This window comes from Miniopterus natalensis, chromosome 15 (genome assembly GCF_054644295.1).
Source record: "Miniopterus natalensis isolate mMinNat1 chromosome 15, mMinNat1.hap1, whole genome shotgun sequence".
Taxonomy (NCBI): domain Eukaryota; kingdom Metazoa; phylum Chordata; class Mammalia; order Chiroptera; family Miniopteridae; genus Miniopterus; species Miniopterus natalensis.
The window spans coordinates 37877303-37893711 of NC_142095.1; the positions used below are offsets into that span (position 1 = coordinate 37877303).

The 16409-nt window shown below is 47.2% G+C and overlaps 1 protein-coding gene across 1 annotated transcript in view; it reads left to right on the plus strand.

The window, feature by feature from the left end:
* Window positions 1–16409, plus strand: part of CACNA2D3 (calcium voltage-gated channel auxiliary subunit alpha2delta 3) — a 556479-nt gene that overhangs the window by 117745 nt on the left and 422325 nt on the right. The window contains exon 4 of the mRNA XM_087825134.1: window positions 11397–11528. Coding sequence (XP_087681260.1) covers window positions 11397–11528 — 132 coding nt within the window. The remainder of the gene's footprint in view (window positions 1–11396; window positions 11529–16409) is intronic.

A 16409-nucleotide genomic window follows, 5' to 3' on the forward strand; every position in this document is an offset into this window, starting at 1 on the left:
CTGGGCATCAAAAGCAAATTCTTCTAGTGTTCTAGCCATGTGAGCCCTGTCCCCTTGTGCCATATCCATCAAAACCACCTCAGCACAATCTTGGCTTCCTCCCCGGAGGGAAGGAGAGGGCGGATTTTCCCTGCAGTTTACTTGCAGAGAACATGCCTGCTTCTTGGAGCATCTTTCTGCACTTTCTCAGCCCTACTTCTGACTTCTGCTTGCAGGCCTCGCTAGGGGTGTAGAGCTAGAAGTGCCTTTTGTATGTGGCCACATCTGCACTCTCACAGCCTTGGGACTGAAGGGCTTCAGGAGTTTGTCAGCTTCAGAGCAGGAAGACATAGAGGATTTTATGCATGATTTTCTTTATACAAGGATTGTGTTTATGTGTCACCTGCCATCCCACACAAGGGCCTGGGATGGCAGGTGACACTGCTAAGGTTTGGGAGTGAGGTACCTGGGAGGAGAGGATGAACGCTGCTACTCTGAGTCACTGGACCTGCGTCCCCAGCCCGTCACTCATGGGCCACATGGATGACTTCATCTCGTCCTGCTTAAGCCCTGTATACTTACTTAATGCTTTTCTTTAACTTAACTCTTTATTTTTATCTAAATAAATTCAGCCTCATTCTGCACAGTAATCTGGGGATCCATGGGTTCAATGTGTTGGTTAAAATTTCTCTAGCATCATGAAATACATGACTGGTAAAGACAAGTTTCTTTGTGTGCTACTGAAAGCACTTACATAGGGTGCATTGTGGGGTGTGTGTGTGTCTTTGGAAGTGGTGAGGGCGGGGCATAAGCCTATTTCCATCCACTTCTTTCCCTAAAGAAGCAGAAAACCAAGATTTCTTTATCCTACTACCCTGTTGGTGGCTATCTGTAGCCCAGATCTCAGGCAGCAGCATTCGATTTGAAAAGGGGTGGCCCCCTCGTAGGAATTGAAAAACCAATTAAGGCACAGGGACTAAACCCCGTCATTCTGATCTCCAATCCCAGGCCATTCATTAGACACAGCTCCCTTCCTCACCCCACCGCTTCCAGTCACAAAAACCAAGGCTCCGGGCATCTCAGAAGAAGACAAGAGATTCTGGTACAGGGGGGAGACTGTGTCTACACCTCCATCACTGTGACCGACCCCACCCCCACCGCAGTGTCTGTTACCTGTTAACTGACCGACAGCATAGGTGTGGATAGGACTGGCACCCGGAACGTGGCACTAAGGCGTTCTCGAAGCCAAGCTCAAGGCTGCATGTGGTCTCTACAATATAAATGCCACAGCAGTCAGGACGGTCAGCTCTCACTTGGCCTGTGGGTGTTGAAAGCCATCAGCAAAGCTAAACTTGTCCCACTTCCCTTTTTGCATGTCCATAATCCACTCATCTCCTCCCTGCGTGATCTCTGGGCCCGCAGCGGTGGTGATGTTCAGGTCTGCTGCCCAGTCCCTCCTCGCAGCCCCGGCTCCCTCTGCCTTTGTCCAACCTGCGGCTCTGTGTCTTTGCACCAGCAATATCCCTGACAGCTCCTTAATTGCTACACGCATTTGTACAGTTCCCCAGCAATTATATTTCAGACCCTGTCAAGGTACCTGCTAGCCTCGGGGCTGTGTTTATATTAAATATCAATAAAAAACTGATAGCATTGGTGTAGATGGCAGGCGCACAAAATCATATTTTCCTGGGAGCCAGGCCTGTCTGGAAGATGGAAGGAAGGGCTGCTTAAATTCCTTTCTCTCTTCTGAAAGGTGGAGATGAGCGGAGGCTGAGTGAGTGTCAGGAATGGGTTCTCACTGAATGATGACAGCTCTGTGTCCTCTAACTGGGTGTTGTCCTTTATTGTGTGTCACTTGTCATAGCATTTGTTTTCTCCAGGATTGCTTCTTTGTATGGCCCCCTTATGGAACACAAGGCAGGGCTTCAGGGACCCTGGATATTTTTAGGTGCTGTTGACTGATTGAGTGAGAGTGTATTTGGCTGTACTGTGAGGGAGAGTGTGTTTGGGACAGAGGCACCGGCTCAGTGGCTCTGAGCCCCGCCTGCCCCATCCTGCGTCTCCTGCATCCCCTGCCCCGCCCTCCTCTGAAAAGCACCTTAGGTGAAGGGACAGCCTAGTTTCTAACTGGCTGTGTGGTCTTCCCCTCACCAGACCTTGGTTCCCTCATCCTCTGGACACAGAGTGGGCTTTCCAGGAGAATGAGGGGTGCAGGGCCGCTGCCACCACGTGGGCACATAGCAGCGCCCAGCAAGAGAGCCTCGCCAGAGTTTCCAGCACCCAAATGTGCGTGGCCAAGGATTTCTTTTTCTTATTATTTTATTCTTTCAAGCTGCTGATGAATGACTTCTATCAGTTAGAGACACTGCAAGAATGTCTGGGAGGGATGTACATTCTGAGGACAGTCACTACAGAGCAACTGGTGCTGGCAAATCTGTGACAATCCAGCTGTTTGGGGACAAACTCTTCCCCATCGCCATCGGTAGATCTTTTTTACATTTGGTTGTGATCTACAGAGCACACAGGCTCCCTTTGGGCTACCTCCCCCTAGTGCAGTGCTCTGGAGCCCTGTCCTCCAGGCTTCTGTGGGAGCCTCCCCATGTGGATGCCGGGATGGTGTGGAAGAGAGCTCCTCCCTTGGCACAGATGCCTGCCTTCAGAGTGGAGGGCCTGGACTAGCACGTGCTTGGGGAGCACTTCCTCTCTAGATGTCACTGGCTTCTGTTACCCTGACACCCCAGTGCAGGCACCTTCATGTCCCCCTAAAGCCACTGCAGGAGCCTCTAAGTGCTCCCTCTGCCCTGGTCCAGCTGCTGTTGTTTGATTGCTCTCTGAATGGCAAAGGTGTGTACCTGCCCTCTGGGGGCCGTCATTGCTCTGGGGACTGATAACAGATAGTTCTCTCCCTGCTTCCTTTGCTCTCACTTAAACTCGCAGCTGGCTCTGCCAGACCCTGCCCCTCCCCCTTTCAGTGCTTATTCATTCTGCAGATTCCCGCCTGATCAATGCTGCGTTAGGAAGACCTTCCCTCAAAACATGTTTCCTAGCAGCAGGTTTGCCCCGTCTTATACTAATTACAACTGTAATTTTACATGTAATTAAGTAAGTATTGGGTTCCCTGGCTCCTCCACGGACTGCACGTGCCATAGGATTAAAGGCCACGTCTGGTTATGCCCCCTGCTTTATCCCCAACTCCCATCTCAGTGCCTGGCAACATAGCAAACACTCAGCAAGCATTTTCTGAATGAATGAATGAATGAATGAATGAATGAATGAACACATACTACATCCAGTACAGGTGCTAAATGCTCCTGGGGATGTAAGAAAGTATGACATGATTCATACCCTTTAAGCGGGTTGTCCAGTGACAGTAGTAACAACTACTATAAATATAACAATTAGAAAGGAAAAAGGGGAAAGCCCCAGTGACACTGGCCAGGGTGCTGACATGGCGTATGTCTTATGTCATTGGGAGCTGGAGGGAAGCAGATTTGCAAAGGGATCCTGGGCTGGACTAGAGTGGCTTGGAGCACCAGGCAGCAGGGGGTGGTCTCTGCGTGATGGGTTAGCAGGAACTGCCGATGCTTCTGGAGCAGGGTGGGTGGTCTGCATGGTGTTTAGCAGAGATTTGAGAGGAGGACAGGGAGTCCCAGGGAGCCTCTGCGAGGGCCTGCATGGTTGGTGTTCTAGTTCTCCTACGTGCTGGTGGGAAGAGGTGACAGTGCTCACCCGGTCTCCAAACCTGTCCCAGACAAGACTACTCCCTTTCCATCCAGAGCAAGCCCTCAGGAAGGGGGTGGACTCTGGCTCTTCAGCTCCCTGTTTCTCCAGTTGTCACACGTCACACAGTGTTTTACATTGGATAATGCCAGCATAACCACCATTTATCCAATGCCGTTTTAGAGTCAGAAACCCCTTGATATGTGCTCTCTTTACTTTAGATCCCAAGTCCAAACTCTGAGAGTGACGAAATAGCCTCCTTGGCAGCTTTGCACAGAGATCCTGAGGGGGGTGCACAGGGGGCTCTTGCAGGGAGCTCTAGTCCCCAGCATTACCTTATCTTCATCCACCAGGTTCCCTTCAGCTCACTCATGCGTCCCAAGCACCAGGGGCTGAGCTGCCATGTCAGGGCCCAAAGAATGCCTAACCCCAGTTGCCCTCTCCAGGGACCACCCGCTTTGTTTGCTATATCCAGCCTGCTTACTCTCTGGCAGGCAGTAAATAAGAGTTCAAGGCCTCCCTTCAAGTCTTCTTCCACCTAATAGTTTGGACAAGGAATTTAGCTGATCTCTACCTCAGGCAAGGTGATGTTCTCAGGCAGTGGATTTCAGTGCTCTAAGGATCAGTTTTCTCATCTGTAAAGCGGGGCTAGAAAGAGATGTCTGTGCCTACATAGAAAGGGTCCTGCATATTGGTGGCACATTGTAAATGTTCCAGAAATGACAATCTGTGCTGCTGTCATCATCGTCATCATCATCGTCGTCATCATTACATTTTATTTATTTATTTATTTATTTATTTATTTATTTATTTACTTACTTACTTATTTGAGAGGAAGGGGGAGAGAGAAAGAGAGAGATTAATTTGTTGTTCCACTTACTTGTGCATTGGTTGCTTCTTGTATGTGCCCTGACCAGGGATTCAACCCACAGCCTTCGCATATTAGGATGATACTCTAACCAACGGAGCTACCTGGCCAGGGCCTCATTATCATTATTTTCATTTTTATTATATAATTTTCTTCTTCTTAATATCTCTGACAAAGACTCAGGGCCCTGGCTGGGTAGCACAGTTGGTTAGAGCGTTGTCCCCATAGCCCAGGGTTGTGGGTTGGATCCCTGGTCAGAGCACACAAGCATCGACCGGTGAGTGCATGAGTAAGTGAAACGACAAATCGGTGTTTCTCTCTTACTCCTGTCTCTCTCTCTCTCTCCCTTCTCCTTCTCTCTCAAATCAATTTTAAAAAAAGTCAGGGAATGCTTTATCCCAGGAGAGTAAGGAGTGATTAGGAGGAAGAAATGCAGGTTCCTCCACGAAATTTACAATATGTTAAGGGAGGGGAGCTCTAAAGTTCATATATTTAAGGCAAAAACAAACAAACAAGGGGCTTTTGTCGTTGACGTGAAATCCCAATTGGGAATTAACCGCGAAGCCTGGCACACTGAGGCGTCCAGCTGAGAGCCCAGGGCGCCCCTGGACCTGCCTGCCTTTCCCTTGCTCCCGACTTCATCCCGAGTGGGTCAGCGTGGGGCCATGAATCCTCCGCGTCCCTCTTGTCCCAGGGCGTCCAGAAATTGGCTCCAGCTTTGTGAACTCAATGTGAAAGCTGCATTTAATATCTAGCACATCACTAAGTTTAGAAGAAGGGTAAATGTTTGGCAAAAAAACCTACTTTATAATTTAACACACATTAAGGGCTATTTTCCAATACATATAAGTACTTGATAATTAGCATCGAAACTATTCATTATTTAATCTATGATCTATTCAGAGTGAATGGAGAGATGTCATTTACTTGCTGAAATGGGAGACATGAAAACTATCCAGCCATTCTCTTGAACCTGATCCAACGTGCAGAGCTGAGGGAAACTCCTGCGTGGGCTTAAGCCCCCTCTCTGTGCTGAGTGTAATTTCGTATTCAGGAGACACACACTTCCAAAGACCTTTAGAAAAGCCCGAGATCCTTCCTCCAGCCTTGTTCAAGGCAGGAGACGCCTCCCCCCACCCCCAAAGACCACACTTCAAAAACCCAGTTGAACCTGAACTCTGTCCCTTCCCTTCCAACAATGGTTTTGGGTAACAGCAGTTTTTAATTCTGTATTTTCTGTAGTCACTGAAATATACTCAGAGTCTCTAGAAATAGACCCATCTTTTACGGTAGAAAATGGCAAGTTTAAATTAACACAGTGCTGTTAATTTGCTGGAGAGTAAATAATATTGAAGAAAAAGATGGAGTGTGCATCCAATAACTCTGAAGTCTGGAGAGAAAACTCCAGTATTGAGGCATCTGTGAAGATCCTGGTTGCTTAGGGGAAGCAAGCTATGCTTGCTGTAGATTCCAGAAGAAGAAGAACTTGATTTGGGGGCCAGGAGTAAAAGTGTGAGGGGCTTTGGTGCTAGTGGAGCACAGATTATGTCTCTTAGAAAACGTGTGCTTGGCAGAAAACCTCTGATCTGCTCCAGTCCTCCCTGTGGCCTGCCTTCCTTTCCAGCCCAGCTCTACCTACCCCCCTGGCCCCAGTGACACACTCTGACTCCCTGTTTCTCAAGACACTGGTTTCTTCCCAGCTCAGGGCTTTGAACTTGCCGTTCGCTCTGCCTAGAAAGCTCTTGTTGGCCAAGGCACACCTGGGCTGATGCCTGCTTAGCAGTCCGGTCTCTCCTAAAGAGGTCATCTCTGACCACCCAGTTTGAGTAACCCCCCTTCCTTCTTTCCACACAAGTGGCTCTCAAGCCTACCATTCCTTTTTATTTCCTTTGTGATACACATTTCTATTTGGAATTCTCACTTATTTGTCCATTGTCTCTCGTCCTCAGGCTGAAATGTTGTCTTCACGTCTGTTGGCTCAGGGCTGAATGCCTAATACAGTAGATGCTCAGTAAATGTCCACTGAAGGATTAGATAAATGAAAGATTCACTGACAGTGCCTGCCCTGATAATCTGATAAAGGTGGAAGAGACTTAGGACGAGTGTCACCTGGATAGTCTTGGGACAGCTGAGCTGCCCTGGGTTGGTGTGGGGCTTACCACAGAATCACGTGACTAGTGAAGTTCCCGCGGAGGGTGACGGAGGCCTCCAACCTTACTTGCCTTTTCTCAGCAACCTTTGAAAGAGATGTTGTCTTATCTCCTACTGCAGATGTGGACACCAGACTCAGGGAAGTTAAGTCACAAGTGCAGAGCTTTTAGCTAGCAAGTGCTGAATGAAGCCTCAGACCAGGAACCCCAGCCCCAAAGCCTGAGTTCCAGATGGGTTTGCGGCACAGTGAGAGTGCTGCCCAGGGACACCCACTGTAGGGAATAGGGACAGAAGTTGGGACTTCTTCTTGGGACCTTATTTATTCATTTACTAACGTACAGAGTAAATAGCGGCCACTCTTTTGGGGGCATTTTGTATGTGCCAGTGGCTGTGTTAAATGCTTACGTCCATTGAACCCAAGGGGCTGATCGTCTCAGGCAGAACTCAGGAGGATGGGCTGGTGACTGGAAGATGATGACAAGAGGGCTACTTATTCAAAGGTCCAGAGCTGAGATGGGAAGTTGTGTGAGTGTGTGAAGGAGGGAGCATGCGGAGAGAATGGTAGCCATCTGTAATACCAGGTGACCCCATGGAGCAAGAGCCAGCTGCAGGGGGTAGAGCAGTTATTTGGGAGGGAATAAAAGAAGGAAACTGCAAAGGTGATTTTTGATGGGTTATATGATACATTACAAAGACAGATCAGAGATGTGTGAGATGCTTCTCAGATACAAATTGCAAATTGATCACAGGGATGGTGTGGGACTCTCACTCTCTAAGCATCTGCTGGTCATCTGTTTTACTAAAAGCTGAACGTCTGATAAATTTTTGGCTAGCGCTGGAGGGGATTTAATGTCTCAGAAGATAGAGGAAGCAGGAAGCAGAATTGCTATTCCTGGACTTCACATGGACCAATAGGAATCATAAGTTGATGTGGAATGGACAGGAACATTGGATAAAAGGACTGTGTTGTGTGGAGTTCTCTGTATTGAGCACAGAAGGCTGGGCATTGACACATACACTAGACATTAAAGACAATGATTTTAATCCAACTTTGTTGGACTGAAATTACATTACAGGTTGGACCCATTGACAGAAGTCAGGAAGCTCATAAAATTATTATACGGACATAAAAATCTCAATTGTTTCCATAAAGAAAAGGGAGAAGGCCTTTAAACATCCTTCCCAGGGTAAAAGACCTGCATTTATTAAACTCAGATTTGAAAAATAATGCACCCAAACTGTGAAATATGGGTACATTGTAGGAAAGTAAGAGAGTACAAGCACATGTACTGGGTTGAACAGTGGCCTCCAGTACATCCTGCAAATGTGACCTCATTTGGAAATAGGATGTTTGCAGATGTGATTAAGTTAAAGGTTTTGAGAAGAGATCATCTTGAATTGAGGGTGGACCCTAAATCCAGTGGCTGGTTTCTTCAAAGGAGAAGGACAGGGAGATCTGACAGACAGACAGAAAGGATAAGCCATGTGGAGACAGAGGCAGGAATTGGAGAGATGCATCTATAAGACAGGGAACATCAAGGGTTGCTGGAGACCACCAGAAGCTAGGAGAGAGGCATGGAGCAGATTCTTCCTCAGAGCCCCCAGAAGGAACCAATCCTTCCAACACCGTGACTTTGGAGTTCTGGCCTCCAGAATCAATTTCTGTTTTAATTCAGTTAGTTTGTGGTATTTTGTTATAGCAGCCACAGGAAGCTCATACAGTACATTAAACCCCTACGAAGATTACAGGTAGAGGTGGAAGCTGAAGCTCAGATTAATCTAAGACTCTTGGAAAATCCTAAATGAAGCAAAGAGGGCTTTTAAATAAATTTTGAAACAAAACACAAACAAGGAGAAAGTTTGCCTGCCACTGAGGAGGATGCTGTCATTTTTATAAGTGTCAATAAGAAAGCAAATCTGCTCAGCAACCACCGAGGGAATATCACGTTGGGAGCTGGTCCACACCCCATGTAATGTCCACCTCCTCAGTCAACGGTGGAAATGGCTGGGGTCCTGGGTACCTAGGGTGCATGACCCTTTAGGCTACTTCTTTTCTAGTTTCTGGTAGTGAGCTGGGAAAGCCATTTTTAACTGAAGTCCTTTTTAATCCCAAATATTTAGATGAATGCCCCACTTAATAATGTCACTATTTTTCTGTGTTCCCCCCATCTCTTAGGTGATGGTAACAATGGACAGCAATTCAAGATATTTTTCTTCTCATTTGCTTGCTAAGCAAGCTTGTGAAATCAATGCACTGTGACTGTTTCCAGAGGAAGTGTCATTTGAGATACTTGATCAAATGGGTGTGTGCAACACAGTCCCCATTTTAACTAGATCGTATCTTTTAGTGGTTCTACTTTTCTTGTTCACCACACCCTAGGAAAATTGAGCCCCCTTTTCTCAAGGAGAGATAATTTCAGAGCAAGATCTGAAGTCCAAATGGAGTGGGCAAAGTGACCATCAGACCACCATTCCTTTCACATTTCTGAATGTGCTCACCCTTCCCCAGGGGGTAATCTTCGGTTTCCAGGGCTGCCTGGAGGCATGGGCCTCCTTCTACCACCCGCAAAGAAACCACTCAAGAAAAAGGAATTGTCTGCTTGGAAACTGTTCTACTCCTTAACATGTAGAGACAGTTAGCTAGTGAATTGGAATTTTTGCTTCCCATCGTGGAAGGTTTTTATGTGACTCTGACACAATTGAGGCCATTGATGGAAGAGGCAAGAGACATAGATTTTTCAATGTCATTATTGTATTTGCATCTTTGAGGATTAATTTAAGGGGCTTTTGTAGTAGAGAGTGAGTCGGAATAATTATTGTCAAGCTTGGACAGGAACCATAAAGGGCTCCATTTTCTAGGACTATAAAGATAAAGTCTTTCTTAAAATTACTTTGCGGTAAAAAGGCTGAATTGGTCATTTTCAGTTGCCCAGCCTATGATGTGGTTAGTATTGTTCACAGGAGTTAAAGCATTTACCCTTGAGGTGAGAGTCAGGATCCCAATGGCCTGTTGAATCTGAGTAAGTGACCTGAAGAAATAAGGCAGCCAGAGGTGAGACAGTAAGTCCAGATGCCACGTCTGCCGCTGGGTCAGGAGCCACTGTGGGCTCTACTCGGGCCTCTCCAATGAACATCGTGGGGGCAGCCAGCTGGCAAAGGGCGGGCCGTGTGGAGGGGGGCGCGGAGTGCACTGCAGTGAGCTTGTCAGTGTACCTACCTTACAGGAACATTTCTGACAGCATTTATCTCTGTCTTACCACGAGATTGGGGACTGAAGTGACCCAGTGTGTCCCCATTCCCTCAGCTGTGTATGGAGGCATCTTTGGAATAAGAACACGCGGTGGGATTGCTGTGACTTGGGGTCCCACAGGGAGTTCTGGGAGGGTGTGGGACTCCAGGCCAGTGGAATACCTCCACTGATGGCTTCGTGGATGCCTTTTGCCACTAGTCTTTTTCTGCTGTTTTTGTAAACCTTCCAAACAGCCTTTTATGGTGGGCACTATTACCCCCATTTTACAAATAGGGAAAACACAGATCGGAGGTTCTGTCACTGACTAGCGGGGTGTGTCAAAGGAAGACCCTAACCTTTGCTCAGGTTCCACTGGTGCAGCCTGCAGGGTCGGAAGGTGGCCTGTCTTGGAGGGCTGTGGTCACTGGTGCAGCCTGCAGGGTTGGAAGGCGGCCTGTCTTGGAGGGCTGTGGTCACTGATGCGGCCTGCAGGGTCGGAAGGGGGTCTGTCTTGGAGGGCTGTGGTCACTGGTGCGGCCTGCAGGGTCAGAAGGGGGTCTGTCTTGGAGGGCTGTGGTCACTGGTGCAGCCTGCAGGGTTGGAAGGGGGTCTGTCTTGGAGGGCTGTGGTCACTGGTGCAGCCTGCAGGGTTGGAAGGGGGTCTGTCTTGGAGGGCTGTGGTCACTGGTGCAGCCTGCAGGGTCGGAAGGCAGCCTGCCTTGGAGGGCTGTGGTCACTGGTGCGGCCTGCAGGGTCGGAAGGGGGTCTGTCCTGGGCTAGCAGGGCAGAGGGTGGATGGTTGTGTGTAACCTGGCGAACAGCCTTCATTTCCGTTATCGAGCCATCTCTCCATCGCTCTGTACATTTTTGGAGTTTCTGTCCCGTGCTGGTTGGAGGGGCCAGCAGAGGGCCGAAGGGAGGTGGTCCCTTCCCTCCTGGAGCTCACACTCTGCTGAACAAAAGAAGTAGAGAGATTCAGTTACACAGTTCCAATTTACTTACCCATTTTTAACAAAAGCAAACTTCTGAGTGTGAGGTGGAGAGGATTTGAGTGAGGCTATGTCGGCTGAGGTAACTGCAGTGAGAAAAAAACATGTTTTCCTATTTTTAATGTTCAGTTTGGACTCAGGAGGGGAAAGTGGGAAATGACACTAAGGTTTGTCTTTGCTTCCTCCAGAACTATGGGCTGCTCGGGATCGAAAGTTACAAATAAAGGGGCGTGGCTTTCATGTAAGGAGCCATCAGGAGAGGCTTCTGGGGGGCTTGGGGGGGCACAGGCAAGACGGGGACCCCCCCGATGTATGGAGTTTCCAGGAGCTGTGACTTTCTTCACGGCTTTCTGCAGGTGGCCTCGTGCTGATAACCGCCAGCTGTGCGGGATTGGGACGCCAGCCGGGTTCTATCCTACTTCCCTCTGTAACGTCTTCTTTTCTCTCTCTCTTTCTTCAGACCCAGCGATTGTCAATGGAGTTTATTGGTCTGAATCCCTAAACAAAGTTTTTGTGGATAACTTTGACCGGGACCCGTCTCTCATATGGCAGTACTTTGGAAGTGCAAAGGGCTTTTTCAGGCAGTATCCAGGTGAGTATCCTGCACAGAGGGTTATGGTTCAGGCTAAGGAACATGTAAGATTTTCCTTTAGGGTTCAAGGTTAAAATTTTTCTCCCTTCCGTTAGGGGAAAATGAAAGGTTCTAAAAAGCAAAACAGAGGAACGGACAGAACAAAACAGAAACTCACTCATAGATACAGAGAATAAACTGTTGGTTGTCAGGGGGAGGAAGAAGGGGGAATGAGAAAAATAGGTGGGGGGATTAAGAGGTACAGAATTCCAGTTATAAAATACATACGTCATGGGGATGTAATGGACAGCACAGGGGATACAGTCAGTGGTAGTGTCATAACTATTCGGTGACATATGTTCATTACTTAATGTGTTGATCATTTGTAAGGCATTTCAATGTCAAATCACTGTGTTGTGCACCTGAAACTAATATAATATTGCACAGCAAGTATACGTCCATTAAAAAACTATGAAATCTATTGTCAGGTGCAGGACAGGCGTGGCCACGTGGCATCTGCACAGCCACGTACACTTGCACAAGACATTTGGACCAGCATCTTTCTCAATGCATTCATTCATAGAGCTGCCAAAAGTGGGGAACTGGGATATGAGACGTACCATATTTAAACTTCCTGGACAAGGGTTTGCTTTTATTGTTATTATTGCTACTATTATTATAATCAGGGAAAGGAACAAGTCAGCATTGGACAGAGTTCAGTTCTGACTGAAAGTTATAAGAAACGGAGAATTTGAGCTTGAGTTTCCCCACTCCAGAGCTGACTGCTCTTGGAAGAAGGGGTTGAAATGGCCAAAGCACCACCCATCAGTAAACCATCCCTAAGGGCCACCAGCAGCACCTTCAGATGAGTGCATTTGTCAGAGTGCACAGGTGTTCATTCTGGGGCCTTCCTAGGCCTCTACTTTGCAATAGGAATTTAATTCTGGCTTGGTTTGAATTTTAATTAAAAAGGGAAGTTTTAATTTTGCTTACAAGTTGTGAAAACAGGACTCGAGGCTGCAATTGTGCCAGCAACACAGCTGTACAAATTAACAAGCTCAACCTAAAAGAAGGGAAAAAAACACCCTGCATAATCTTGGAGCAATTAAGTGGAGTCTTTTATGTTTTCATTAAGTAAGACTAGGCACCTGATGTCTTCCCACTTTGAGTCACAGAGACTGCCAGCCTCCGCCCTGAGGAGTTGTTTGCCTTGCACACAGCATCTGTCCCCTGAGACTTGCCTGCCGAAAGTCTGCTCTGCCAGATTATTCAACATTTCCCAAGAGCTGTGTTCAGCAGGGCATGCATGTTCCTCCTGGAGCTCACGGAAATTTAAACAATAAGTATCTTATTAAAGATAACATTATAATAAACAGTGGTCTATTAAAGTTCCAGTATCACCAAATTGCAGTCTGCTTTGATACACTCAACAGAGAGTAAATTTCAAACAGATGTCCCTGAAATGAGAGCATAGTGGGTGGCTGATCCATTGCAGAGGCAACGAGGACATCTTACCATCTCACCGTGTGGCATTTGGATGAAGGTGGAGCAGATAAGAACCCAGAGATCATCCGTTGTGTCCACCAGCAGGAAGTCCTCAAACTGTGGTTATGAGAAAATCTGAAGATAAAGGTGTATTAATCATCTCAGGCTACCGCAGCAAAATATCATAGGCTGAGTGGTTCAAACAATACACATTTATTTATCATAGTTCTGGAGGCTGGGAGGGCCAAGATCAAGGTACCAGCAGATTTGGTTCTTGGTGAGGGCCCTCTTTCTGGCTTGCAGACGGTCACCTTTACCCTGAGTCCACACATGGTAGAGAGAGGAAGCTCTGGTGTTTCCTATTTTTCCTGAAAGGGCACTAATCCCATCATGGGGGCTCCGTCCTCATGGTCTCATTAAGCCTAATTAACATACAAAGGCTCCACCTGTTAATGCCATCATGCATGGGGTTAGGGCTTCAACATATGAATTGGGGCTGTGTGACGCGAACATTCTATAAAAGTCTATAATAAAAGGGAATCCTAATAGAGAGTTTATATAATAGGGGACATTAATTACATATAATGATTTTATAGTCAGAACAGTTGACTAAGAAATGCTTACAGTTCTTTTATGACATTTGTAGCACAATTTGAATTTTGTAAACTTTCTGCATCTTTTCTATGTTAGTATAGACACATGTCACAATCCTCCAAAGGGGTTTCATTGCCCTGATAAATATGATGCGGTCACTCAGTGCTCAGTTCTGAACAGAGAGCACATCTTTTGTCTCCTGGAAAAATGATCCATGGGCATTTTCTGCTAGGATGTTTTTCTTTTCAGGACTCATCTTCCCATGTGTAGAGTAGTATAATAGTACACATCAGTGATCAGCATGCATTTCTTAAGCAGAAGGGATGTTTCTTTATTCTTACAAGTGTGAATCTTGAGTTCTTGCTTTGTTTCGAGCTCTGTGTGAAGCCCTGAGGATAAAATGTGAACTAGACAGAAAAGGTCTCTGCCCTGGTGCAGCGCCCTCTTGCTGGGACATGCATTCATCAGGGACTTTTATTGCAGGTGACAGAAACCCAGTTACAGCTAGCTTCAGCAAGGAGCACATTCATTGGCTCATGTAACTGAAAACCCGGGGGTTGTGCCGTTTTGAGGTGCAGCTGGAACCCAGTAGTCAGCAATGTGATTTGGATTTTGAATCTCTTCTATCATTCCTCAGCTCTACCGTCCTCTGTTTGGACCTTGTTTCACTGGCAGGTGATCTCCTCATGATGGGAAACATGGCTGAGGGCTTGCAGGCTGCTCTTCAGCTATGGTCCCAGGGGAGGAGACAGCACCTGTCTCAACAGCTTGGATGAAAGTCCAAGGATTAGCCTGCTCTGGGTCATGTGCCCACATGCTGAAGCCAGGGAGACTAGATAGCAGATAGGGCCTGTCCTTGGAAACCATGGAGATTAGTGAGGATGCTGTGGCCTTGCCCGGAGTGTACACCTAAGGGAAGGGACAATGACCACCGTGGGGAGAGAGACAGGTGAGCAGGTCCTCATGGTACAGTGTGTTTCATGGTAAGGTAGGGGGTGTAGAGGGTACTGGGGGATCACAGAAAAGTAGCACCAATCCCACCTCTGGAGATAGGAGGAAGTTCTTTCTGGAAGGAGAATTTTAGTCAGCATTAGCCTAGTAGCCTCCCTGTGATGAGGTTGTCCCTTTCTGCATAACTTCACAGAGGCCTCCACGAGTTCCGCTTATAAGTGTGGGCAGCACCAGTTCTGTTGTGCTGTCTGAAAGAACTTTCTGTGATGATGAGAATGCTCTGTGTCTATAGTGTCTAACGTGGTAGCCACTGACCACATGTGGCTGTTGAGCACTTGAATTGTGCCTAGCAAGACTGGGGAACTAAAATTTGAATTTTATACTTTTAATTAATTTAAAATTAAATAATCACTTGGGGCTAGTAGCTACTATGTCAAACAGTATAACTCTGTAGAAAAAGGCTTTTATAGTCTGCTACCCAGTTTTTAAGGTATTGCTGGTATTACCTTTTAGTCCCTGCATTGCAGAAGGGTCTCACTGAGCAGAGAACTTGAGATAAGTTCTTCTAAACAACAACAACAAAACACTATTCAAGGGCCTTTGGGCTCCACAGGACTGGTTACTCGGGGCTCACGAAGCTCTGTTCGTTTCAGTTTCATCCTTGGGAGCCTTTGGGAGCGCTATGAATGTTAACACGCATGATGATGATAGTGTAATGGCCCCTGTTTATTGAGCACTCTGCTGGGTGCTCACACAGCCTGGAGAGAATCACTCACGTGATTCTCTGAGCTGGAGCTCCTACAATGCCCATTTTGCAAATGAGGAAACAGAGGCCTAGAGATGAACTGACTAACCCAGGACACACCAACAGGGTAAAAGGGAGTTGGTGATGGTGTTAATACTTCAATCACCTGTTTCTTTGTTCTTATGGCAGTTCTTACCCTATAAAGTGTGAACTCTGGCCTACAGTCCTGAGCCATCGGGCTTTCAATCCCTGTCTCCTTTACTGGGATATCTGCCCCCAGGGGACAGAGATTTATTTTGTCCATCACTTGTCACCAGCACCAAGAATACCACATTGCAGTTACTCAGTATCTATTTGTTAAATGGATATATCCCTCAGTGGGTCAAAACCTACCACATCTATTTTCCCCCATCGCCCTGATAGCAGCAGCCTCCCCTCCTCAGGAACAATAGAGCTACTGCCTCTCTGGGAAGCTGGTGACCGGCTGCAGGCCATGGGACTAAGTGACCAAGGAGGGAACGGGCATAAACACAGTATAGAGCCATGATCCTTCCCCCATTGCTCCCTCTTCGCCAAGTCCTCCTAAGCCCCTGTCCTTTCTACCCCAATGTCCACCAAGTCCTGGACGCTGCCCTCTTCTGTTGGCAGCTTGCCTCATGCCCACCTCCTTATGGTTAGAAGGGCTCTCCAGGTTCATCATCTCCCAGGAGGCAGAATCATACCTACACAGTGAGTCTTTTTCCTGGGAGCCTTGTCCAGTTCATGATTTTACAATCCTTTGCGTGTCCCAGTTTCTACCTGGGTGGGGCCACCAGAGCTGATCCATCCTTCGTGTTCTGGCCAGTTCTTACCTTTATCCAAAATGATATGGTTGACTGACAATTCTGTGTGTCCTTAGCTATATCGAGAGAAAACTGTCTATATGTAGACAGGTCAGTATCTAGCCAAAGGCAGGTACCAATTAAATGAATGCGTGATGATAAGAAGCTCAGTTTCTTCCCCAGTATCAGACTCTCACCCTTCCAGAGCCACATTTTGGGGAACTTGTTCCAGTAGAAGCCTTGATGATCACAAAGGGAATCGATTTTCTTGTCTTTGTCATGCTTCTGGGCCATACGAAGGTGAAA